This window comes from Panthera leo, chromosome E2, assembly GCF_018350215.1.
Source record: "Panthera leo isolate Ple1 chromosome E2, P.leo_Ple1_pat1.1, whole genome shotgun sequence".
NCBI lineage: Eukaryota > Metazoa > Chordata > Mammalia > Carnivora > Felidae > Panthera > Panthera leo.
In genome coordinates, this window is record NC_056693.1 from 16,160,733 (window position 1) to 16,186,693 (window position 25,961).

Here is a 25,961-nt window from a genome sequence, read left to right on the forward strand (position 1 = left end):
TCCTTTGTTAAAAATTCCTAAATATTAGATACACAAAAGTGCTTAAAATATAGACATTTTAAGAAGTAATTATAAAGGGCACCTCTAATATAACAGGAACCTGTGTCAGCCCTCCAGTAGCCTCTATTAGTCCTGCCCCAAGAATAAACTTCTTTTCACCTCTTTAAGTAACTCTGACTTTGGTGATAATGTATTTTCTTGTTGATGTTTAAAAACAAAAAAAAGTTTACCTCATATCTACACATCCTTAAGCAATATAGTCTAGGTTTTCCTTTTTAACTTTATAGAAATTAAATTCTGCTGGGTAGTGTTGTTTTGAGTCTTGTTTTTCCTCACAATATTGTATTTCTTAGACTTACCCTTATTGTTATACCACAGCTATATGTTTAGATATTGGTTGTTTCCTGTTTGGGGTTGATTTGAAAGGGCTGCTCTACACATATTTTTATAAGTACTCTGGTGCACATATGCATGCTTTCCTAGGGTATAAACATACAAATGGAATTGCTAAGCCAAAGGATATGTGTATATCTTCAAATTTACTAGATAATACTGAGCTGGTTTTCAATATGGTTGTACCAGTTAAATTCCTACCAGCAGTTTATAAACATAGTCATCTGTTTTCTCTCTAATACCTTGGCATTTTAATTTTTTTCTCTGCAGATACGAAGGTATGTCATATTGTTTTTAAGGTATAAAATACATTACAAAAGTAGAGAAATCAAAGAATATACGACTTGATGAATTTTTTTAAGTAAGCATATTCATTTAACCAGATCCCAAATCAGATTAGGAAATAGAACGTTACCGGCATTCTAGAAGCCTGATTCTTGTCCCACCCATTCACTACTCACCTCTCCCAAATATAACCATTATTCTATCTTCTACAGCCATAGATTAATTTTCCCTGTTCTGGAATTTTATATAAATAGTACCACACAATTGGTGCTTGGCTTTTTTTGTTTAACATTTTATTTCACATGTAATATGAATGTATATGTAATAATATTATGTAGTATGAATATGCAAGATTCATCCATGTTGCTTCATGTAGTTGTGGGTCATTCATTATTATTGCTGTTTAAAATTACATTGTATGAATAGAACACAATTTATCCATTCCATTATTATTATTTTTTTTTAATGTTTATTTATGAGACAGGGAGAGACAGAGCATGAACGGGGGAGGGTCAGAGAGAGAGGGAGACACAGAATCTGAAACAGGCTCCAGGCTCTGAGCTGTCAGCACAGAGCCCGATGCGGGGCTCGAACTCATGGTGGACCGCGAGATCATGACCTGAGCCGAAGTCGGACGCTTAACCCACTGAGCCACCCAGGCGCCCCTATCCATTCCATTATTGATTGGCATTTGAGTTATTTTCAAGATTTCAGATTGGGCCTATTATGAACAAGGCTACTTTGAATATTCTTGTACATGTCTTTTGGTACACATATGAATGCACTCTGTTGGGTATATCCATAAGAGTGCAATATTTGTGTTGTAGGTTATGCATATATTCAGCTTTAAAATACACTGATAGTTTTCCTAAAAGATTTTTATCAATTTACACTCTCACTTCATTGTATGAGAACCGACTTTAGAACAGAAGCTTTGTTAGAAAGAAAAATAGTTTATAATAAAAAGGTCAGTCCACCAGTAAGATATTACACTCCTAAATGTACATACCATTGTAAAATGTTTCAGATATATTTGACAGAACTAAAAGATGTAGTTGGACAAATCACAATCATAGTAGGGGATATTTAGCACTTTTCTCACTTTTCACAGCACTTCTCACTGACAGAACAATCAATATAAAACCAGTAAAGTTGTATAATATTGGAACAGCGTAATTGACAAATGACCTACTTGACATATGTGGAACAATGTACCTTACAACTGCAGTATACATTATTTTCAGATGCATGAGACATTTATCATATGCTGGACCATAAAGGGAATCTCAATAAATTTTAAAGGACTGAAATAATACTGTATGTTTTCTTTTTAAAAATTTTTAAAAAGTTTATTTACTTTTTTTTTGAGACAGAGAGAGTGAGTGGGGGAAGGGCAGAGACAGAGAGGGAAACAGAAAATCTCAAGCAGGCTCTGTTCTGTCAGCCTATAGCCCAACACGGGGCTCAGTCCCACAAACCATGAAATCATGACCTGAACTGAAACCAAGAGTCAGATGCTTAACCAACTGAGCCACCGAGGTGCCCCCATACTGTATGTTTTCTGATCACAGTGGAATTCGGCTAGATGTCAATAACAAAAAGATGCCTAGAAATATCTGCAATATTTGGGATTTAAGCAATGTATTTATAAATAACAAGTGACCCACAGAAGAAATTGCAATGGAAATTAAAAAATATTGTTAACTGTACGACAATGAAAATATATCACAATGTGTGGTGTTGCTAAAGCTGAACCTGAGGAAAATATATAGATCTGCTAGTAAACAACATTGAAAAATTAGTGATCTAACTCAAGATGTTAAGAAAAAGTATACTAAAACCCAAAGAAAGCAAAAAATGGGAAATAATAAGAATTAGAGCTCAAATAAAAATTTATGTATATTGAAATACAAAATGAATGTACAATAGAGAAAATTAATAAAGCCAAAAATTTTGTTTTTGGAATTAATAAAACTGATAAACCTCTAGAAGAATGTAAAGAAAAAAAAAAGAAGACACAGATTACCAAGTCAGATGGGAGAAAGACTGAGTTCTCACTTAATTCTTGGTTCATACCTGGGACTTAGTTGCACAATATAAGATGATTAGAACCTGAGCCTAGTGATCATCGTGCTGAGTCCCTTTTTATACTTCATCAGACATGTACATTTCTGCTTTTAATACAGATTTCTATTGGATGTGATGTGTGTTTAAAGTTTTGCATGGTCTGCAATGTCATCACAGCTCATTGTCCTGTCATGAAGATGTACTGGGCTAGGCTAGGTGTTCTTAAAAAGAACTAAATCTTCCTAATTAATATCACTATTTAATTATTCGGGGTTTAATTTTGTTAATAAAGTGTTTATTTCATAGGTGATAATAAGAATTGAGTTTGCAGTGAGCTCTCATTTGGGACATTCGGCTTATTATTTTATCATACCTTATTTCTACTTGGATTTGTGCGTGCCCACTTGTGCCGACTGTGAAGTACCCTCTATCCAGGGTTATTGTGTGAGGCCACAGGTGTGATGGGTCCTTCCTGGTTTCAGTACAGTTTTTCCTATTTCGTTTTTTGGAAGGTGGGAGGGGCAGAGGGAGAAAGAGAATCTTAAGCAGGCTCCATGCCCAGCGTGGAGTGCGATATGGGGCTCCATCTCACAACTATGAAATCATGACCTGAGCCAGAATTATGAGTCAGTCACTCAACTGACTGAATCACCTAGGCACCCCAGTTTTTCCTATTTCTAAGGCTGTTTTTTTTTTTTTTTTCAAAGTTCCTTGAGTCTATACTTTTCAGATTATATAGGTGGAAACAAGCACTTATACCAGGAATATAAATAATAAGATGAGAAAGAATACACATACCTATAATCAGTAATTATGGCTAGTTAAAAATTTTTTTATTCACTCTCTTTTGCGCACTTTATATTTTTCTCTCACATGTTATTATGGACTTAAAGCATTTTTCAATGTTTTAATCAACTGTTGGTTCTTGTAGACTCCATCATAATACAAGGAGGAGTGGCAGGAGAGGTATTCATAGTATATTGTATAAATTTTCACTGTGTGGCCAATGAGGGCCCCCTTTAGGAGTCTTTTTTTTTTTTTAAACTTTTATTTATTAAGTAATCTCTACCTGCAGTGTAGGGTTTGAACCCCCAACCCTGAGATCAAGAGTTGCATGCTCTACTGATGGAGCCAGCCAGGCTCCCCTTAGGAGACTCTTAAAGGGAATCCTTTCAGCAGAGCACCTGATACTTTGAGAGTATCATCTTTTGGCAACAGCAGCAGCAGCAGCAGCAGCAGCAGAACATGCCAATTTTGTTTCTGTTCTAAGACATGGAGTCAGCTACTATTCAGGAACCCTCTTTTCTTTTTTCTTCACTTCTCTCCTTTCCTACTTGGAATTGAATAAAAGACCAAATACAAAAGACTCTCTTATACCTGAGAGTTTATGTTGAGCAAAAGTGCTGCTATTGTTGGGCTACTTTAAGTGGCGCCAGAGCTCAAAAGTTTTTTTTGTTTTTGTTTTTGTTTTTGTTTTTTTTTAATTTTTTTTTAACGTTTATTTATTTTTGAGACAGAGAGAGCATGAATGGGGGAGGGGCAGGGAGAGAGGGAGACACAGAATCGGAAGCAGGCTCCAGGCTCTGAGCCATCAGCCCAGAGCCCGTCGCGGGGCTCGAACTCACGGACCGCGAGATCGTGACCCGGGCTGAAGTCGGACGCTCAACCGACTGAGCCACCCAGGCGCCCCTCAAAAGTTTTTTTAAGGTTTAGTTAGTGTTCACATTGATTTTTTTTTTTTTTTTTTTGGCTTTCTTGTGGTAAGTCATTTTTTCAACCTTCAAAACTTTCTCATACTTTGATAGATTATTGGGGGCAAGGGGTCAGCAGTTAATTGAGGAAGTAATTAAATTTGAGATATTTCCCCAAGTAATGTCTATTATGGAATAGAATTTTTATTAAAAAAATTTTTTAAATGTTTATTTATTTTTGAAGGAGAGAGAGAGAGAGAGAGACAGTGTGATGGGGGAGGGGCAGAGAGAGAGGGAGACACAGAATCTGAAGCAGGCTCCAGGCTCTGAGCTGTCAGCACAGAGCCTGACACGGGGCTTGAACTCACAAACTGCGAGATCATGACCTGAACCGAAGTCGGACGCTTAACCGACTGAGCCACCCAGGTGCCCCAAAATTTGCTTTTTTAAAATGATCAAACAAGACTTAAATTTTATATTCGGGTGGGCACCTTCTTCCTCAGGAAAGGAGCTATGGGCACAACAGGTATGTGCCCCTGTTAAATATTAGCTTCATTACACAGTGATTGAAAACTCCAATGGTGACTCTGTGATTTCATAAGACTATTAACTTTCCTTATGACTCTATTTACCTAAAAATTAGCAGCCACAAGAGTAGGAGAGTTAGAATACAGATAGTATTTTTTCAAGATTAGCACTCAGTGTTTTGAGCAGGTTTACTCTGGATTAAAGTAATATGGGTTGTACAGGTGAAAAAATGAACTGAATGCCTGGAGTTTACTAAAGAGAATCAAGATTAGTGTCAGTCTCCCCAGTTTTATTGGGCCTATGCCCTTTCTGTCTTAATTACTTCCATCATCCCTTCTCCCAGCCAAAACCATGCAAAGATGTGCTGGTTCCCCTGTCCCATCAGCCATTCAGAATATTCATACCACCCTCAATTTCCTTGTCCTTAATAGGAAATAGAGTTGTTGCCTCTTCCAACATGAATGGGAATGCCTTGGGGAAAGTAATGGACTGTCGTGGAAATTACATTAGGAAAGCATTCTAAAGAACTGGGTTCTTTTTTTTTTTTTTTTCAATATATGAAATTTATTGTCAAATTGGTTTCCATACAACACCCGGTGCTCATCCCAAAAGGTGCCCTCCTCAGTACCCGTCACCCACCCATCCCTCCCTCCCACCCCCCATCAACCCTCAGTTTGTTCTCAGTTTCAAGAACTGGGTTCTTAAAAGCTAACTTCACTCAGCATCTTTAGTCATAAGGAAAATGTAAATTAAAACCACAGTGAGATGACACTTCATAGCTACAAGGATGCCTATGATGAAAAAGATAATAACAAGATGAAGATTTTGAGAAATTGCTGGTGGAATGCAACATGGTTCAACTTCTTTAGAAAACAGTTTGGCAGTTCTTCAAAAAGTTAAACAGTTGCCATATGATTTAGCAGTCCCATTTCTAGGTATATACTCAAGAGAACTGAAACATTTATTCACACAAAAACTTGTCCATGAATGTTCATAGCAGCATTACTCACTATAGCCAAAAAGTGGAAATAATCCAAATGCCCATCAATTGATGAATTCATAAACAAAATGTGATATATCCATACAATGGAATATTATTCAGCAATAAAAAGTCATGAAGTTCTGATAACATGCTATAACATGGATATAAAAACATGCTAAATGAAAGAATCGAGTCACAAGAGGCCACATATCATATGGTTCCATTTATATGAAATGTCTAGAATAGGCAAGTCCATTGAGGCAGAAAGTAGATTGGTGTTTGCTCAGGGCTGATGAAGGAGGGGAAAATGGAGACTGTAAATGGGGTTTCTTTTAGGGGAAATGAAGATCTTCTAAAATTAGATTGTGGTGATATACTAAAAGACATAGAATTTAAATTTTTTAAATGATTGACTTAATACAGTATGTTGAAGATTATCTCAATAAAACTATTAAAACAAAAATCACAGCTAACCTAAAATTAGTGGAGGAGAGTCTGGATTGGCTATGACTTGATAATTATTGAAGCTAATGGGTATATGGAAGGTTTTCATACTATTTAAACTCTACTTTTGTGTATGTTTGGAAACTTCTGTATTAAAAAGTTAAAAAAAAAAAATCCTCCAGAAATCATTATTGTGCTATATGCTAACTTGGATTAAATTAAAAACTAAAGTTAAAAGAAAAAAAAAAAAAAGCAAAACTAACTTAAGGCCTAATGGTGAAATACCAGAAATATTCACAATAAAATCAGGGAGAAAGCAATTTCAGCAGTTATTATTTAACCTTTTTTGTTTTGTTTTTTTTCTAAATCCATTAGAAAACTAGTACTCCATAGGAAATAACTAAAACACAATTGCTTTATTTTTTTCCTATAACTTCTAGTATCACGCTTCTCTAGGCCAGTTCATTTTCTGCCTATGGATAAGTGTTTCATTTATGGTTGGATAATAAACAGTCCTCTGGTTTCTTTCAGTCCAAAAATGGGTCTCATTTTAGTAATTAGAATGTTCATTTCACTGTACTAATCAATGCTGTGAACTTTTTAAAAAATTTAACCTCCTGGGGTGCCTGAGTAGCTTGGTTATGCGTCTGACTCTTGATTTTGGCTCAGGTCAAGATCTCATGGTTCATGAGATTGAGCCCTACCTCTTGGGGCTCCTCATGAGGCTCTGCGTGGAGCCTGCTTAAGATTCTCTCTCTCTCCCTCTCTTTCTTCCCCTCCCCTGCTAGCACATGTGCTCTCGCTCTCTCTCAAAAAAAAAAGATAAAACTTTAACCTCCTGGGTCCTTGAACTGGAAGCTTCCAGTGAAAAAGCTTGATGATTGCTTCTCTTTTTTCTCTGTCACACTAGACAACTCCTTGAAGTAGGAAGCAGCAAAAAGAGAGGAAAAGAAAAATCTTAATTGTATGGATGCTTATTCTCTGTTGCTTTGGGCCATGTTCAGATCTGTCTACTCCTTTTTTTTTTTTTTTTAATGTTTTATTTATTTAACAGAGAGAACACAAGCAGGGGAGGGGCAGAGAGAGAGGGGGACAGAGGATCCAAAGTGGGCTCTGCCCTGACAGGGTGATAGCAGTGAGCCTGATGCAGGGCTTGAAGATCCCTCAAACCACGAGATCTTGACTTGAGCCGAAGTCAGACGCTCAAACAATTGAGCCACCCAGGCACCCCACATCTGCCTACTTCTAAGGAGAGGGCAATGGCTCTACTTCAGGTAGCTGCTTACAGTTCCTACATTCAGGCTTTGGGCATCAGTCCTCCATGGAGCTCTTCTCTAGAGCTGGAAATCCTTTTGGTAGGTTTAGAATAAACCTAGACCTTTGCCCACTCCTACTGTGGGGCCCATATCTAGTCCCAAGAGGGTATCAGGCCCCACAGTCTTTGTGCTTTCTAAACTCTGGAACATAAGGAAAGTTTTCCCAAGAACTCCTGTCACATTCTACTTGGAACCCTGGTGGCACTTGGGTCCTACTTTTCTGTCCTTGTGAGGTAGGAGAAATAACAGAGCACAGCAGTGCTTTCCAGAAATAGATCTTTCTCTCAAAGACGGCTTCTCTCATACATGCTCCAATCTCCAAAATACCTTTAGAATAGATGTTGAATTGAACCAAAGGCACACAATCAGTTTGCAGCCAGCTCCTTTTGCAGGACACATAAGATGGCCAGGGTTCTCACTGTGGAATGGAGAGTTTCATGGTCCCTGTTGTCTTGTTCTTCTTCTCCAGGGCTTCTCCTAAACTGGGAATGAGAGAGGCATAGTTTAACATCCTATTACAGACTGAAAACTAGTACAAACAATAAGAGAATTCAAAAAGGTACACAGTCAATATCCAGAAATGAATAGAACTTTGTATACTTAAAAACAGATGGAAGATACATTGGAAAAAGTGTAACAATAAGTAAATAATAATGTATATGTATAACACATTTATATATAACATAATAAATGTAGGGGCGCCTGGGTGGCTCAGTCAGTTGAGCATCCAACTTTGGTTCAGGTCATGATCTCAGTTTGTGAGTTTGAGCCCCATGTTGGGCTCTGTGCTGATGGCTTGGAGCCTGGAGCCTGCTTCAGATTCTATGTCTCCCCCTCTCTCTGCCCCTCTGCTGCTCGCTCTCTCTCTCTCAAAAATAAATAAACATTATAATATAAATATGTAATTTTAGATAAATATTGTGTTCGTTAATTTATATACTTATAATTATTATATTACATGTGCATTAATTACTATACTTACAATGTATACATATAATTAATAGCAGCCACAAAAATAGTATAAAATACCCAGGAATATCTGAAAAAGAAGTGAGCATGATACATATGGAGAAAACTTCATTGTTCCTGAAGGACACAAACATTGACTTGAATAAATTGAAAAGTATTCCGTGTTCTAGGAAAGCAAGACTCAAAATCATAAAGGTGTCAAAACTCCTTTTTGACGTTAACATTAACGTATTTTATGCAGCCCCAAGAAAAATACCAGTACCTTTTTTTTAAAATGATTTATGCTCATATGGGAAAGTAAGTCAGAATATCACGAAACTTTTGGAAGAGATGAGTAATGAGGGGTTATTTTTAAATTTTTATTTATATTTATTTATTATTATTATTTTTTAATGTTTTAACATTTATTTATTTTTGAGAGACAGAGAGAGAGCAGGAGCAGGGGAGTGGCAGAGAGAGGGAGACACAGAATCCCAAACAGGCTCCAGGCTCTGAGCCATCAGCACAGAGCCCGATGTGGGGCTTGAACTCACGAACCATAAGATCATGACCTGAGCCAAAGTCGGACATTCAACCAACTGAGCCACCCAGGCGCCCCTATTTATATTTATTTTTTAATTTTTTTAGAGAACGTGTGCAGGTGGGGAAGAGGGGCAGAGAGAGAATCTTTTTTTTTATAAGTTTATTTATTTTTGAGAAAGAGAGAACACAAGCAGGGAAGGGGCAGGAGAGAGGGAGACACAGTATTTGAAGTAGGCTCCAGGCTCAGAGCTGTCAGCACAGAGCCCAGCACAGGACTCAAACCCATCAACCGTGAGATTATGACCTGAGCCAAAGTTGGATGCTTAACCGGTTGAGACACCCAGGGGTCACATAGAATCTGTCTTTTATGGATTTTTTTTAACGTTCATTTATTTTTGAGACAGAGAGACACAGCATGAATGGGGGAGGGTCAGAGAGAGAGGGAGACACGGAATCTGAAGCAGGCTCCAGGCTCTGAGCTGTCAGCACAAAGCCTGACACAGGGCTCGAACTCACGGACTGCGAGATCATGACCTCAGCTGAAGTCAGATGCTTAACCAACTGAGCCACCCAGGCGCCCCTTTTATGGATTTTTTTTTAAAAAGTTTATGTATTTTGAGAGAGAGAGCATGAGCTGGGGGCAGGCAGAGATAGAGGGAGAGAGAAAATCACAAACAGGCTCCATGCTATCAGTGCAGAGCTCGACATGGGGCTCAGTCTCACCAATTGTGAGATCATGACCTGAGCTGAAATCAAGAGTAGGATGCTTAACTGACTGAGGCACCCATATGCCCCCATTTATTTTTAATCTAGACAGTCTGGCTTCAAGGTGTCCAAGGATTTTTGTTTTTTGTTTTTTAAAGACTTTATTTTTTTAGAGCAGTTTTAGACTTATAATAAAATCAAGAGGAAGGTACAGAGTTTTCCCACATATGCCCAAAGCCTCCTCGTTCATTATCAACATCCCCCACCAAGTACATTTAGTACAACTGACGAACCTACACTGACACCCCATGATCATCCAAAGTTCATAGTTCAGATTATGGTTCATTCTTATACATTCTGTGGGTTAGGACAAATGCGTAATGACATGTATCCATCATTATAGTATCGTACAGAGTGTTTCAGTGCCCTCCAAGTCTTCTGTGCTCTACTTATTCATCCCTCCCGCAGTCCCTGGAAACCACTGTTCTTTTTGCTATCTCCATAGTTTTGCTTTTTCCAGATTGTTATATAGTTTGAGTCATACTGTAGCAGGATTCTTGCACAGAGTCGTGACACTGAGGCTTTTCTTTCCAGGAAGCAACTTTACTCCTGCAGGCACTGCTCAGTTGGGTTCATATCCAAAGAACTGAGCCCCAAATGCCACGTGCCACAGTTTTTTAATATATTTTTACTTCTTTGTCTCCCATATATGGTAACACACAAACATGTAGTCTGATTAAGTGGTCTCATGTTACAAGGTCATTAGGGATGTTGTGAAGTACAGGAATAGCAAGATTGCCTTGAGGGTTCTTTTTTCTTTCCTTAGGAAGGGGACCTACCACAATACAGTCTGAGCCATTTTTCATATTGGCTTCTTTTACTTAGTAATATGCATCTAAGCTGCCTTTTTAGCTTTTCATGGCTCTATAGCTCACTTCCTTTTATAACTGAATGATACTCTGTTGTCTGGATATGCCACAGTTTATTTAACCATTCACCTACTAAAGGTTCCAAGTTTTGGGAATTAGTAATCAAGCTGCTATAAATATCTGTGTGCAAGTCTTTGTGTGGACATAAGTTTTCAGCTCCTTTGGGTAAATATTATGAAGCATGATTGCTGGATCATATGATCAGAGGATGTTTAGTTTTGTTAGAAACTGTCAAACTGTCTTACAAAGTGGCTGTACCATTTTACGTCCCCACCAGCAATGAATGAGAGTTCCTGTAGCTCCTCACCAGCATTTGGTGTTATCAGGGTTCTGGATTTTGGCCATTCTAATAGGTATGTAATGGAAGCAGCCTTTTATTGAGACATATTTTTAAATTACACGACATATTTTTTAAATTATAGTAAATAGAGAGTGTGATGCTGGCCAAAGAATAAGGATAGATCACTGAATCAAAATAGAACCACAAATAAATCCAAACATGTATCATCTATAATAATGGCATAGCATTTAAATCAATGCTGTAGTCACCTGCTGTAAGGCTCACTTTTCCCCCTGCTTGTTTCAACATATCTGAAATCAGGATATATCTTATACAGTTTTTTTTTCTTTCTTAGTGGCATAGAAAATAATAGTGAATTTTAAGTCAGATATATTATTCACATGTGACTCTGATACACTTGGGTAGCCAGCCTCTTCTGTGAGAGAAATTAAGTAGGATTCTTAACTGATATATCATAAATTTATAATCTTATACTATAGTCTTTTATTAAATAATATTATACCAAAATAAAATAATAGTTGATTAAAGACATAAGTGTTGAAAAAGTGTTAAAAAAGAGGAGTTAAAAAAATTTTTTTTTATGTTTTCTCTTTGAGAGACAGAGAGACAGAGCACTAGTGGGGGCAGAGAGAGAGAAGGAGACACAGAATCTGAAGCAGGCTCTAGGCTCTGAGCTGTCAGCACAGAGCCCAATGCGGAGCTTGAACTCAAGAACTGTGAGATCATGACCTGGGCCCAAGTCGGATGCTTAACTGGCTGAGCCACCCAGGTGCCCCTAAAAAAGAGAAGTTTATATAAATATGCATAAGTCAGAAAAATTTTCTTACCCAAAAGCTATGAAAGTTGACACTTTGACTGTTTTGCATGATAAAAACACATAAGCAAAATTAATTGTTTTTTTAAGAGCTATAGGGGAAGAATGAGGAGTGCCTTTGTGTATGGTGGGGGTGGGGGGTTGTCTTGGGGAGGTGGAAGTTGACAGACTATCTTGGGCTTGGGAAGTAAGAAGACTTGATTAGGTAAGTCTTAGTCCTTCTGATCGAAGCATACTGTGTTCTTGGCCAAACAGTATCATTTGGGTAAATGTGCCTGGGGACCTGAGTGAGGGCTGCAGAGGAGGGATCTGCTCAGGCAGGTCACAGCAGCTGTGTCTTGGGTTCAGAGCAACATCACTGAGGTGGGACAAAGTCTGGCCTGAATCATGTGGCTGAGGCAAGAACCTGGGTTAATCGGATGAAGGAGAGGAAATCTCAGTCTATATTCCTTTGAATCCACTAGCCAGGATCTATCATACTGTAGCTAAAGCCTGGGGCTTCTGGGATTGAAGGAGTCGGATTTATCCCATACTCCCACTAACCACAGTTATAAGACCCAGAGTAGTCAACTGGAAAGCCAGTGTGATTTCTACAGCATTCTTTGCTTCCCCAGCTCTGCTTTCTCAAAACACTATCCTTTCTCAGGAAAACAGCCCCAAGGAGAACTGATCCTCTCCTGCAATACTGAAAGAAAGCCATGGCCCAGGTAAGTTGATGCTTTTTCTTTCCTGACATTTAGTTTCAAATAAAAAAAAAATGTTTTAATGGTCATGTATTTGTTTTCCTACTCCTGAAATTTCTAGCTATCAGGTTTGCCCTTCAGGATCCTTGGTCCCCTTTTCTCCTTTTCTCTTCAGTCTAACCAGATAATCCTTTACCATTCTTTTTTTTTTTTTTTTAATAATTTTTTTAACATTTATTTTTTGAGAGACAGACAGAGACAGCATGTAAGTAGGGGAGGGCAGAGAGAGAGGGAGACACAGAATCTGAAGCAGGCTTCAGGTTCTGAACTGTCAGCACAGAGACTGATGCAGGGCTCAAACCCACAAACCATGAGATCATGACCTAGTCTGAAGTCGGACGCTTAACCAACTGAGCCACCCAGGTGTCCCAGTCCTTTACCATTATTTTTTTTTAATTTTTTAAAATGTTTATTTATTTTTGTTTTTTTTTTTTTTTTTTTTTTTTTTAATTTTTTTTTTAACGTTTATTTATTTTTGAGACAGAGAGAGACAGAGCATGAACGGGGGAGGAGCAGAGAGAGAGGGAGACACAGAATCGGAAGCAGGCTCCAGGCTCTGGGCCATCAGCCCAGAGCCCGACGCGGGGCTCGAACTCACGGACTGTGAGGTCGTGACCTGAGCGGAAGTCAGACGCTTAACCGACTGAGCCACTCAGGCGCCCCATGTTTATTTATTTTTGAGAGAGAGAGAGACAGAGTGTGAACAGGGGAGGAGCAGAGAGAGAGGGAGACACAGAATCTGAAGCAGGCTCCAGGCTCTGAGCTGTCAGCACAGAGCCCAACATGTGGCTCCAACTCAAAAACCGCGAGATCATGACCCCAGTCAAAGTCAGATGCTTAGCCGGCTAAGCCACCCAGGTGCCCCACCAATCCTTTACCATTCTTAAGTGCCCCCTATTTTTAATTTTTTGAGGAACTTCCATACTGTTTTCCACAGTGACTACACCAGTTTGCATTCCTACCAACAGTGCAAGAGAGTTCCTTGTTCTCCATATCCTTGTCAACACTTGTGATTTTTTTGTTTTTGATTATAGCCATTCTGACAGGTGTGAGGTGGTATCTTATTGTAGTATTGATTTTCATTTCCTTGATGATGAGTGATGTTGAGCATCTTTTCAATGTGTGTTGGTCATTTGTATGTCATCTTTGGAGAAATGTCTGTTCATATCTTCTGCCCACTTTTTAACTGGATTATTTGTTTTTTGCGGTATTGAGTCAGATCAGTTCTTTATATATTTTGGATACCAACCCTTTATCAGATATGTCATTTGTAAATATCTTTTCCCATTACATAGGTTGCCTTTTAGTTTTGCTGATTGTTTCCTTTGCCGTGCAGAAGATTTTTATCTTGATAAGGTCCCAATAGTTCATTTTTGCTTTTGTTTCCCTTGCCTCAGGAGACATATCTAAAAAGATGTTGTTTCAGCTGATGTTAGAGAAATTACTACTGTATTTTTTTCTAGGAATTTTATGGTTTCAGATCTCACATTTAAGTCTTTAATCCATTTTGAGTTTATTTTTGTGCATGGCGTAAGAAAGTGATCCAGTTTCATTCTTTTGCATGTTGCTGTCCAGTTTTCCCAGCTCCATTTGTTGAAGAGACTGTCTTTTTCCCATTGGATATTCTTGCCTCCTTTGTCATAGATTAATTGACTATACAATTATTGGTTTATTTCTTGGCTTTCCGTTCTGTTCCATTAATCTATGTGTCTATTTTTGTGCCAGTACTATACTGTTTTGATTACTACAGCTCTGCAATATAACTTGAAGTCTGGAATTGTGATACCTGCATTTTTTTCCTTTTCAAGATTGTTTTGGCTAGCTATTCAGGGTCTTTGGTGGTTCCATACACATTTTAGGAGTGTTCTAGTTCTGTGAAAAATGCTGTTGGTATTTTGATAGGGTTTGCATTAAATCTGTAGATTGCTTTGGATATTATAAACATTTTAACAATATTTGTTCTTCCAGCCCATGAGCATGGAATGTCTTTTCCATTTGTTTTTGTTTTCTTCGATTTCTTTCATTAGTGTTTTATAGTTTTAGAGTATGGGTCTTTCACCTCATGTTTATTCCTAGATTTTTTTTTTTAAAGATTGTGGTTTTTTTTAAGTAATCTCTACACCCAATGTGGGGCTCAAACTTACAACCCCGACATCAAGAGTCCCATGCTCTACTGACTGAGCCAGCCGGGCACCCCCAAATATTTTATTACAAAATAAACTGATTACTCTTGCATCTATTTTTAAGATCCTAAAAGATAATGATTGAGTGATATCAATGTAATTGCTCATTTTCTTTACCCCACAATACAAATGCAGTAGCCTCTGAATTGTTTCCCTTATTACACAAGTAATGCATATATTTATTGTTTCAGGGCTCAGTGGTGTTCAGTGATGTGTCTGTAGACTTCTCGCAGGAGGAGTGGGAGTGCCTGGACTCTGGTCAGAGGGACTTGTACAGAGATGTGATGTTGGAGAACTATAGCAATCTGCTGTCAATGGGTAAGGGCTCCTATACCAGTAATTTAGAGTTCTCCTCTGGAATGTTTCTTTTCCACAGTGAATTTCCCAGCTGCTTTTCAAGTTACCAGCTGAATTTCTGCTCCCTATCCCAAAAAAATGGTTTGAGCTGCAGTGAAAAGGAAGAGTTGGAAATGGGCAACTGCAATGACTGTGGCTGAAGCGTCATCCTTTTTCTCTGGCTGTTCCTGTAGTGGCATCTCTTCTTTGGTCACCAAGGGACTGGATCTGATTTCTGGATCTGGTTTACCCACCGCATAACCATGTTCCGTATCTTTTCTTGTGAGCAGGATTTTACATTCCTAAGCCTCAAGTCATCTCCTTATTGGAACAAGGGAAAGAGCCCTGGATGGTTGGCAGAGAGCTGACAAAAGGCCTATGTTCAGGTGAGTGAGAAATGATTGGGCAGGAGCAAGGCACTACGGCTGATCCGTAAAGGAACAGCACCTTTGGGTGTTATCTAGACTTGTGGGGAAAAAGTAAGTCCTTTTAGCATGAGTTTACAAATGACCTGTTTCATTCCTTCTCTCACTACTCTTTCTACTACTTTTTGCCGACACCCCTCGTAACTTCAGGTAGAAGGTGCCCTTTACTTCCCCTCCAGTAAAACTCTCACCTGTATTTTAGAATCAGTTTCTTGCTAGCTTTTCTTCCTCTTGGACTCCTTTAAATGTTTTCTGTTACCACCCCCCCAAAAAACATGTGTGTGTATGTGCACTGCCCCTCCTCCAAGTACTCGTCTTCATTAGTATTATTTGTTGGTGACTTGCTTTATCAGTTTGTTGTGCGTTTTTCCTTTACCCAATGTTTTTCTTTTATTAATTTGTGCAAAGGAGTCTGCCAGGTGCTGCAGTTTGCTAATCATGTATGTTACTAAGAACTGGAATCAAAAAAGTAGGGCTAAAATATATCCATAAAAAAATCGGAATATCCATAAAAAAGTAGAATCTAGTAAAGAGAATCAGGAAGCTTAGCAGAAAGTCAGAAGCTAAATATGCAGAAGTAGAAAACCCATACTGAGGGACACCTGCGTGGCTCAGTCGGTTAAGCATCCAACTTCAGCTCAGGTCATGATCTCGTGGTTGGTGGGTTCGAGCCCCACGTCAGGCTCTGTGCTGACAGCTTGGAGCCTGCAGCTTGCTTCAGATTCTATGTCTCCCTCTATATCTATCCCTCCCCAACTCCTGTTCTCTCTCTCTCAAAAATAAATAAACATTAGAAAAAATTAAAGAAAAAAAAAGAAAATCCATACTGAAATAGTAGTTGAGAGTCTTGTATGTGATTGTAGTCACCATCTATGATGGACAGTGTTGGGAAAAACAGAAAGGTCTGTGCCCATAACGGAAAGGGAGAGGTGGCAGAGGAAGAGAGATTTAGGATAAAGTGTTACCTTATCTTAAAGGCTCCAGGAGAGCATTACTGTCTAGTAAGCATTGGTCCTTGTGCTGGGATTACAGCACTGAACAAAAAATTCAGAGTTTTGCTCTTCTGAAGCCTATGTCCTATAAGGTGAGAGAGAAAAAAATAGATATATTCATAATGTCAGATGGTGGTAAGTGATATGAAGGGAGGGTAGAGAAGGCCTCTTTGATGAGGTAATATTTTAACCAGGGCCTGAAGAAAGTGAGGGAACAAGTAGTGTAAATATCTGGTAGAAGAGATTTAGGCAGAAGGAAAAGGAAGAACAAAGTCCCTGGGAGCTTTTTTGGCTCCTCCCGTTATGGTTGGAGCAGAATAAATAAGCAAAGAGGGACTTGTGTGAAAGGAGATCAGCAAAGTAGCAGGATGTACATGTGTTTGTGTTTGTGTATTAGGTGCAGGTGGGAAGTAGGTATACCTGCAGATGATTTGGGGTGTGGTGGGCCTTGGTACGGGCTTTGAATTCTATTCTGAATGAGATGATTTGAGCAGAGGAGTGACATCATGTTTTTAAAGGATCACTCTAACTCAGAGGTTGCTGATTTTGGATTCTTTTGGATAAAATTTAGGGAGTCCATGAACCTGGATGAAAAGAAAAAGTGCATCTTTATATTTAGTATCCTCTAATTGAAATTTAGCATATCTTCCTATTATGGTGTATGAAACAAACCATAGCAGTATTAGGAGTTCCTATGATTTTGACATGAATGGAAATCACAGATATTTTCATATCATTTTACTGTTGTGGGTTTTTTAAAAATGTTTTTTATTTATTTTTGAGACAGAGATAAAGCACAAGCTGGGGAGTAGGCAGAGAGAGAGGGAGACAGGAACCAAAGTATGCTCTGCACTGACAGCAGAGAGCCCGATGCAGGGCTTGAACCCATGAGCTGTGAGATCATGACCTGAGCTGAAGTCGGACACTTAGCTGACTAAGCCACCCAGGCGCCCCTGATTTTACTATTAATGTAGACATAGTGAAAAATCATTTGTGCTCATCAATATTTCAGAATTACTGTAGTACTAGGCTCAGTGCTAGGTCTTACTATTTAAGATATAAAGAAAACTCCAGGCAGAGGGAAGAACCCCTGTGTGGCCCTGCTAGGAGGGGAAAGCTTGGTGTGTTTGAAGAACTGAAAGAAAGCCAGTGTTACTGGGCCCATGAGCAAGCGAGAGAGGAGTGTGAGTCAAGACTGGAGATCATTTAGCCTTTGCCAGTGAGTATGGGGAATTTGGTTTTGAGCAGTGGAAGGCCAGGCCACATTAATTTTGGTTGCTGAATAGATTAAAGAGTCTGAGAACTTGGTGAGGTGATGGGCTGGGAGGCTACTGCAGTGGTCTAAGTAGGAGGTGATTCTGGTTTGGAAGAGGCCATTCATTGGCAGTAGACATAGAAGAGGACAGTTTTAAAAATTACTTAGGGGTTTAACTAGGTGAAAGTTGCTGAAAGATCATATGGGGATAGAAGAAAAAAGTTTATGCTGGAATGGATTCCTTGTTTCTGGCTTGAGATGGTCCGTTAGGCTCCATTTTATTTGCCTAAAATCCCCATTTTGGGTAAAAAAATTCTTTCATAATAATAGCTATCAAATACTGAGCACTTTACTCAAAGACATTTACATGCATTATTCCTTACCCTCCCAGTAATCATTAGGTAAGGATTATCTCCCATTTGTAGAAGAGGAGATGGGGACTTAGAAAGATGAAATAATTGCCCAGGAACATACAGTGAGTGGCTGTCAGAGTTGGAATTCCACTCCAGTCAGTTTGCTTCTGGTTCCTGTCATCTTTCCATGAAAGTATTTTTTTTTTTAATTTTTTAACCTTTATTTATTGTTGAGAAAGAGAGAGAGACAGAGTGTGAGTGGGGGAGGAACAGAGAGGGGGAGACACAGAATCCGAAGTAGGCTTTAGGCTCCAAGCTGTCAGCACAGAGCCCGATGCAGGGCTCAAACCCACGAACCGTGAGATCATGACCTGAGCTAAAGTCGGACGCTTAACCTACTGAGCCACCCAGGTGCCCCACCATGACAGTATTTTGCACTGTCTTCTTTTCTTTCTGTCTGCCTCAAACTTTAGCTGCCTCCTCTGTCAGTCACTGCAGCGGTACATGAGCAAGTCTCTCTCTTCTCATGAGATCAGCACCACAAAACTCCAAGGCAAGCAGTATTTTTACTGAATCACTAGAACATAACATATTCTGAGTCTTCCCTATAGGCTACTCGCATCAGTTTAGTTCCAAACCTTAGACTTACTTTAGGCTCTTCTCCCTCGTGGCTAGCCCTCTCTCTTTCAAATGCGGCTAATATATCCTTACTTTGGAACCTATTCTGTTTCCACCCCAACTGGGAGTGCTGCAGTTCTGATACTAAGTACCCAGAGTTAGCATAGACCCCACAACACAGTAGGGTTGTACTCAAGACTGCCCTCCCTCCCTTTCTTTTTTTTAAGTTTTTTTTTAAATGTTTATTTATTTATCTTAGAGAGAGAAAGAGCTAGAACAGGGGAGGGACAGAGAAAGAAAGGGAGAGAGAAAGAATCCCAAGTAGGCTCCATGCTGTCAGTGCAGAGCGTGATGCAGGGCTCGAACTCATTCACTGTGAGATCATGACCTGAGCCAAAACCAAGAGTTGGACGCTTAACCAGCTGAGCCACCCAGGTGCCCCATGTCTTTGTTAATTTATTAAAAAATTTTTTTGATTATAGAGAGAGAGTGAGAGTGTGAGCAGGGGAGGGAGAGAGAGAAAGAATCCCAAGCAGACTTCACACTGAGAGTGGAGCCTGACACAGGGTTCGATCCCATGACCCTGGGATCATGACCTGAGCTGAAGTCAAGAGTTGGATGCTCAACCGGCTGAGCCACCCAGGCACCCAAAGACTGCCCTCACTTTAGATGCCAGCTGCAAGTCTTGGGGTTCTTAGAGGCCTACACTTGTGAGCAACTGGCTATAAATTTGGGGATTTCCACGAGTATAATAATTTCCTGCAAGTATAATTTGCTATAATGATTCACAGAACTCAGGAAAGCTCTATACTTATAACTGCAGTTTTACTCTGAAGGATACATATTAGGGCAAGGTCTAGTGGGCTTCCAGATGCAAAGGTTCTATGCCCTCTCCCTGTGCAATCAAAGTGTGTCACCTTCCCAGCACATCGAGTGTGTTCACCAACCAGAAAACTCCACTGAGCTTTGGTGTCCAGAGTGTTTTTTAGAGTTTAATTACTTCGGCATGATCGATTGAGTCACTGGCCACTCAGTCTCTGGCTCCTCTCTTATCCCCAGAGGTCAAGTAGCTGAAAGTCCCTACCCTCTAACAACATGCTCGATCCTTCTGGTGACCAGTCCCCATTCTGTAGCTATCTAGAGATCTGCCAAGAATCACTTCATAGCAAAAAAACTACTCCTATCACTCAGGAAATTCCAAGGGTTTTTGAAGCTCTGGGACAAAGACCAAATTTATTCTTTATGATACCACAGAGCCCAAGAATCTTCCCCTATATGTATTTATTCCTCTTAGGAAATCTTTAATGGAGGTCAGAAAATTACTCACTTTTTGTAATACAGATAGTATGATGGTACACTGTGGTTTCTTATACACACATACATCCATGCTTATATAGATGTATATATAATTTGTAATCTCTTAATATGCCCAAATATTGTATATTTCTCATCCTTTCCTTATGATTCCATATCAATATTTGAGAATCATTGTGGTTTCCTGTTTCTGTAGTCTCTTCCCTCCACATTCTGCATTATATCTCATTAATTTCAATGCATTCTTTTGGTCCATTTTCAGATTAAACAGATATATTTGATAACTGTATGTCATTTGCTACCAGATCTTATTTTCACTTTAACTTTTCCATTTCTATTATAAAAGTTTAACTTTTCACAAATGGGGGGCAGGGGGAGGAGAATATTTATCATTCCATTTTCTTTCAGATCTGGAATCAATGTGTGAAAACAAGTTATTATCTCTGAAGAAGGAAGTTTATGAAATAGAATCATGCCAGAGGGAGATAATGGGACTTACAAAGCATGGCCTTGAGTACTCCAGTTTTAGAGACATTTTGGAATATAGAAGCCACTTTGAAAAACAACTGGGATGTCAAAGTGGGCATTTAAGCCAAGAAATATTCACTCATGAATACATGCCCACATTTATTCAACAGACATTTTTTACTCTACATCAAATAATTAATAATGAAGAAAAGCCCTATGAATGTAAAAAATGTGGAAAGGTTTTTAGTCAGAATTCACAATTTATTCAACATCAGAGAATTCATATTGGTGAAAAATCTTATGAATGTAAGGAGTGTGGGAAATTCTTTAGCTGTGGCTCACATGTTACTCGACACCTGAAAATTCATACTGGTGAAAAACCCTTTGAATGTAAGGAATGTGGAAAGGCCTTCAGTTGTAGCTCATACCTTTCTCAACATCAGAGAATTCATACTGGTAAGAAACCCTATGAGTGCAAGGAATGTGGGAAGGCCTTTAGCTATTGCTCAAATCTTATTGACCATCAGAGAATTCACACTGGTGAAAAACCCTATGAATGTAAAGTATGTGGGAAAGCCTTTACTAAGAGCTCACAACTTTTCCAACATGTGAGAATTCATACAGGTGAGAAACCCTATGAATGTAAGGAATGTGGCAAAGCTTTTACTCAGAGCTCAAAGCTTGTTCAGCATCAGAGAATTCACACTGGTGAAAAACCCTATGAATGCAAGGAATGTGGCAAAGCCTTTAGTAGTGGCTCAGCACTTACTAATCATCAGAGAATTCACACTGGGGAGAAACCCTATGATTGTAAGGAATGTGGGAAAGCTTTTACTCAGAGCTCACAACTTCGTCAACATCAGAGAATCCATGCCGGTGAAAAACCCTTTGAATGTCTTGAATGTGGGAAGGCCTTTACTCAGAACTCACAACTTTTTCAACATCAGAGAATTCATACAGATGAAAAACCATATGAATGTAATGAATGTGGAAAGGCCTTTAATAAATGCTCAAACCTCACACGACATCTGAGAATTCATAGTGGTGAAAAGCCCTATAACTGTAAGGAATGTGGGAAGGCATTTAGTAGTGGCTCAGATCTCATTCGTCATCAGGGAATTCACACTGATGAATAATAAAAGTTAAAGCTCTTGTCACTTTCCTCATATTTTAAACGAAAAGAAATTCATATTTGATAGTTACCCTTTCACTATTTTTTATTTTTAAATTTTATTTTAATTTCTTTTTAATCCAGATATATTTCACTCTAAATTATGAATTAAGATTCTAAATTGACATTTGCATATTCTCTGTCCCCCAATCTGTACTAAGGGCAGTTTTTCAATAATTCTTTCCTTCCCCATTATTTTGTTCTGCCTTCTTGGTGACACATTATATTCTTGTTTATATTTGCTTGTAGTTTTTCTTCTCCGATCTATATATTTGTGCTTATACCAATATCACAGTGTTTAAAATTGTGTGACCTTGTTAGTTTTTAATTGTGGAATTATATCCTTGGTTTTGAAGTCAGTATTAATCATTTGTTCATGTTACAAATTTATACTTTCTTACATAAAACAGAAAGTCAGAAAAACAGAAACTAAAAAGCCAAGATTAATTGTAATCATACCAGCTATAGGTGACTACTCTTAAGTTGGTAGAGCAAATCCTACCAGATTTTGTTTTTAAAGAAGTCATGGTATACATGTTATCCCTTCACCTGTTTTGATCATGCCAAAAAAATATGGTTGCCATTTCAGTAAATATAGGTTTTTAAAATGATATATATATACTTAATGACTTTTTTTTTTTTCAACGTTTTTTTATTCATTTTTGGGACAGAGAGAGACAGAGCATGAACGGGGGAGGGGCAGAGAGAGAGGGAGACACAGAATCGGAAACAGGCTCCAGGCTCCGAGCCATCAGCCCAGAGCCTGACACGGGGCTCGAACTCACGGACCGCGAGATCGTGACCTGGCTGAAGTCGGACGCTTAACCGACTGCGCCACCCAGGCGCCCCCTTAATGACTTTTTAAAATGACTTTATTACTCATGTTTTGTTTGCATCTGAACATTTGCAGTTATGAAATCTGCCCTGATTCGTATGGCCAAAAATTTAACTTTGGATATTTCTTTCTTTTAAAATATGTTTTATTTTATTTTTTTTAAATGTTTATTTATTTTTGAGAAAGAGAGAGTTGGGGAGGGACAGAGAGAGGAGACACAGGATCTGAAGCAGTCTCCAGGCTCTGAGCTGTCAGCATAGAGCCTGATGTGGGGCTCAAACTCACGAACTGTGAGATTATCAACTGGGCTGAAGTTGGCCGTTTAACTGACTGAGCCACCCAGGTGCCCCAAAACATCTGTTTTAATTGTTGAAATTATCCACACTTTCTCTCCATAAACTGTTTTGTTCCTTTTCATCAACTCTAACCCCAATCTCATACTAGAAAGATAATTAAACCACTGTTATCAAAGTGTTTATCCTTCTAGTTTTGTTTTGGTTTGGTTTTACTTTTTACTTATATATGTTAGTGACTTTTTTTTCTCATGTATTAGTAAAAATAATCATGCTATATGTATTGGTTTGTTGTGAAGATTCAATGAATTAATAAATGTAAAGTGCTTAGAACTATTCCTATCACATAGTAAATGTTTAGTGAAAGTCCACTATCATCAATGATACATTTTCATAGTTTTCTTCATTATTATTTGTGGAAAGGATTTTAACCATGTTCTTTACCTTTGTCTAAATCAAAGAATTCATAATGAAAAAAGAGAAATGAATGAAATAAGTATTGGAAAGCTTTTCTCATCACTCATTATCCCGCATGGAAATTTAAAAGGAAAAGAAAAAGAATGTATGAATAGTCTTCCTTCAGACTTCATCTTCTATGCTGCACAAAAATTAATGTCAGTCTGAAACCCTGTGGATATAATGATGAGTAGTTAAAAAGACAGCTGTCAAAAAACAAGAAGAGATAAGTATATTTTTCCTAATAATTAGTTACCCCCAAAGCAGAAAACATACAAGCCACATTTTTTTTTTTTTTTTACCAGAATCAGGGGAAGAAACAGTAACAATAGGATACCCATCAAATATCTGAATTTTAACTTAGTGCCCCCTATTGATTAACATGGGTTAAGGAACTAAGTCCTTAACATATGTATTATTTAAATGTGAATGAAAATGAGAACACGAATGAAAAACCTGTGAACGGCAGGTTGTATTGGAAGTTTTATAAACCAATATGCACGTATATCTCTTATAGAGACATCATTAATAAATTCAATATAGAACCCAAGGAGCTTAAACAAGCAAAAATAAGTCTAAAACGTGGGTAGAGAAAGGCATTGTTAGTTATGCAAAAATAAATGGAAGAAAGAAGTAAAAGATCTGAAACCAAAGCTCTGATTATTTGACAGAAAAAAGGTAGACATACTTTAGTCATTTGTGTGGGGAAGTAAGGATGATAAATGAACAGCAGTGTGAATTAGAGACTGAAATGACTACATATTTAATTTTGAAAGGACTATATATTTTCGGATAATGACAACGTTCTGAGATTACAGTGGGTTGCACAGCTTTGTGTATACACTAAAACCACTGAACAATATACTTTAAAAGGGTGAATATAATAGCATATGAGTTTTAATCTCAGTTAAAAAACTTAAAAGTACAATAGATATTTTTATACCATATCTGAAAATCTAGACGAAGTATGTGACTTTTATAAAGAAATTGAATTGACATCAGAATTGACTACAGAAAACGTATAAAATCTTAATAGAGTCTCCTCCAAAAGTAACTTAAAAAAAATTTTTTTTAACATTTATTTATTTTTGAGCGACAGAGACAGACCATGAGCAGGGGAGGGGCAGAGAGAGAGGGAGACACAGAATCCCAAGCAGGTTCCAGGTGCCGAGCCGTCAGTACAGAGCCTGATGTGGGGCTCGAACCCATGAACCGCGAGATCATGACCTGAACCGAAGTCTGATGCTTAACCAACTGAGCCACCCAGGCAGCCCAAAAGGAACATTTTAAAATTAGACCAAAATTAAATGTCACAGAGCTATTACTAAGGAAGACACCAAATTAGATGTATTTAATAGATGAAATCTATGAAATGTTTTAGGAACTCTTTTAGGACACAGACTGAGATAGCAAGTTATCTGTTTTTCTGAACTTACAATCCTAGTGTTAAAACTTGCCACAAGAACATAAATAGACAATATGTCCAGAATTGGTAATTAAAATGTGCAGTGTTATAAATTAGTAAATAAAATCTAGTAATCTATTGAAAGAAAACAAATATCTGTCATAATCTGGATTTAGGAACAAAATGTTTCTGATAAACCGTTATCCAAACTTCCTACTTGCTTTCTGAAACTTGAAAATCAAATTGATTTAGGTAACATGGTATCCCTTAGTATCAGAAACTCAGGAACCAAATGGATTGGGAGAGCAAGGAATTCTTGGAATGCAATACAAGGTAAGTGACATGGAATTTCTAGAGTTCAAATAACTAAAGCACTTCAAGTGAAAATACACTATCAAGCCCCAATGCCTTCTAGATGCACTCTTCTTGTTTTTTCTTAGCAGTATTTGACAGAATGGGATTATTTTATAAATAAAGAGTTATCCTACTTGCTGCAAAACCACAGCATTCATCCATTTATACCCTGTCTACTTCTCACTTGAAGTCTTTAAAACAGCCAATGAACGCAATCATTGCCATGTATGTTAGTACGAGGGTGAAGTGGGAGGTGGGAAAGAGATTATTAAACACAGAATTTCAACTTTCATTGCAATTAGAATGTAGAGGGGTACGAAAGGCCTTTACTTCCACAACAGCAAGAAAAACCTTGACAGGATAAAAGTAATAGTTTCCTATGGGACTAAGAGTGGCGGAGGCAAGGAAGTACTGAACTGAATTTCTGATAGAATAAGCCCTTTTCAGATGACCAGATTGCTATGTGACTTTCCATACCTGGGTGCGGTGCATGGGATGGGGATGGGAATGGATATGGGTGGATGAAGGGAGTACAGATAGAGACTGCAGAGATAAAGAGAAATTAGAGCCTACAATGATACTGAGGACTTTCTGGATGGATTAAAATCCAGATTAAACAGCACTATTAACCAACTTTCCCTAACTGACTTAATGATACTCTGTACTCTGTACCACAGAATATACTTGCTTTTCAATTGTACAGGAAACACTCAGACCACATGTTGGGCCGTAAAACATTCAGTAACTGTCAACAGACTAACATCATACAGATTATGTTCTTTAGTGCAGAACTAAACAGAGCTCAGTGATTAAA

At 38.3% G+C, this 25,961-nt stretch overlaps 1 protein-coding gene across 1 annotated transcript in view; it reads left to right on the plus strand.

Annotated features, from left to right (window-relative positions):
• LOC122207715 overlaps positions 1–25,961 on the plus strand; it is a 167,244-nt gene that overhangs the window by 68,715 nt on the left and 72,568 nt on the right. Inside the window, exons 5-8 of the mRNA XM_042917902.1 lie at positions 12,593–12,653; positions 15,064–15,190; positions 15,499–15,594; positions 20,574–21,766. Coding sequence (XP_042773836.1) covers positions 12,645–12,653; positions 15,064–15,190; positions 15,499–15,594; positions 20,574–21,766 — 1,425 coding nt within the window. The 5' untranslated portion in view covers positions 12,593–12,644. The remainder of the gene's footprint in view (positions 1–12,592; positions 12,654–15,063; positions 15,191–15,498; positions 15,595–20,573; positions 21,767–25,961) is intronic.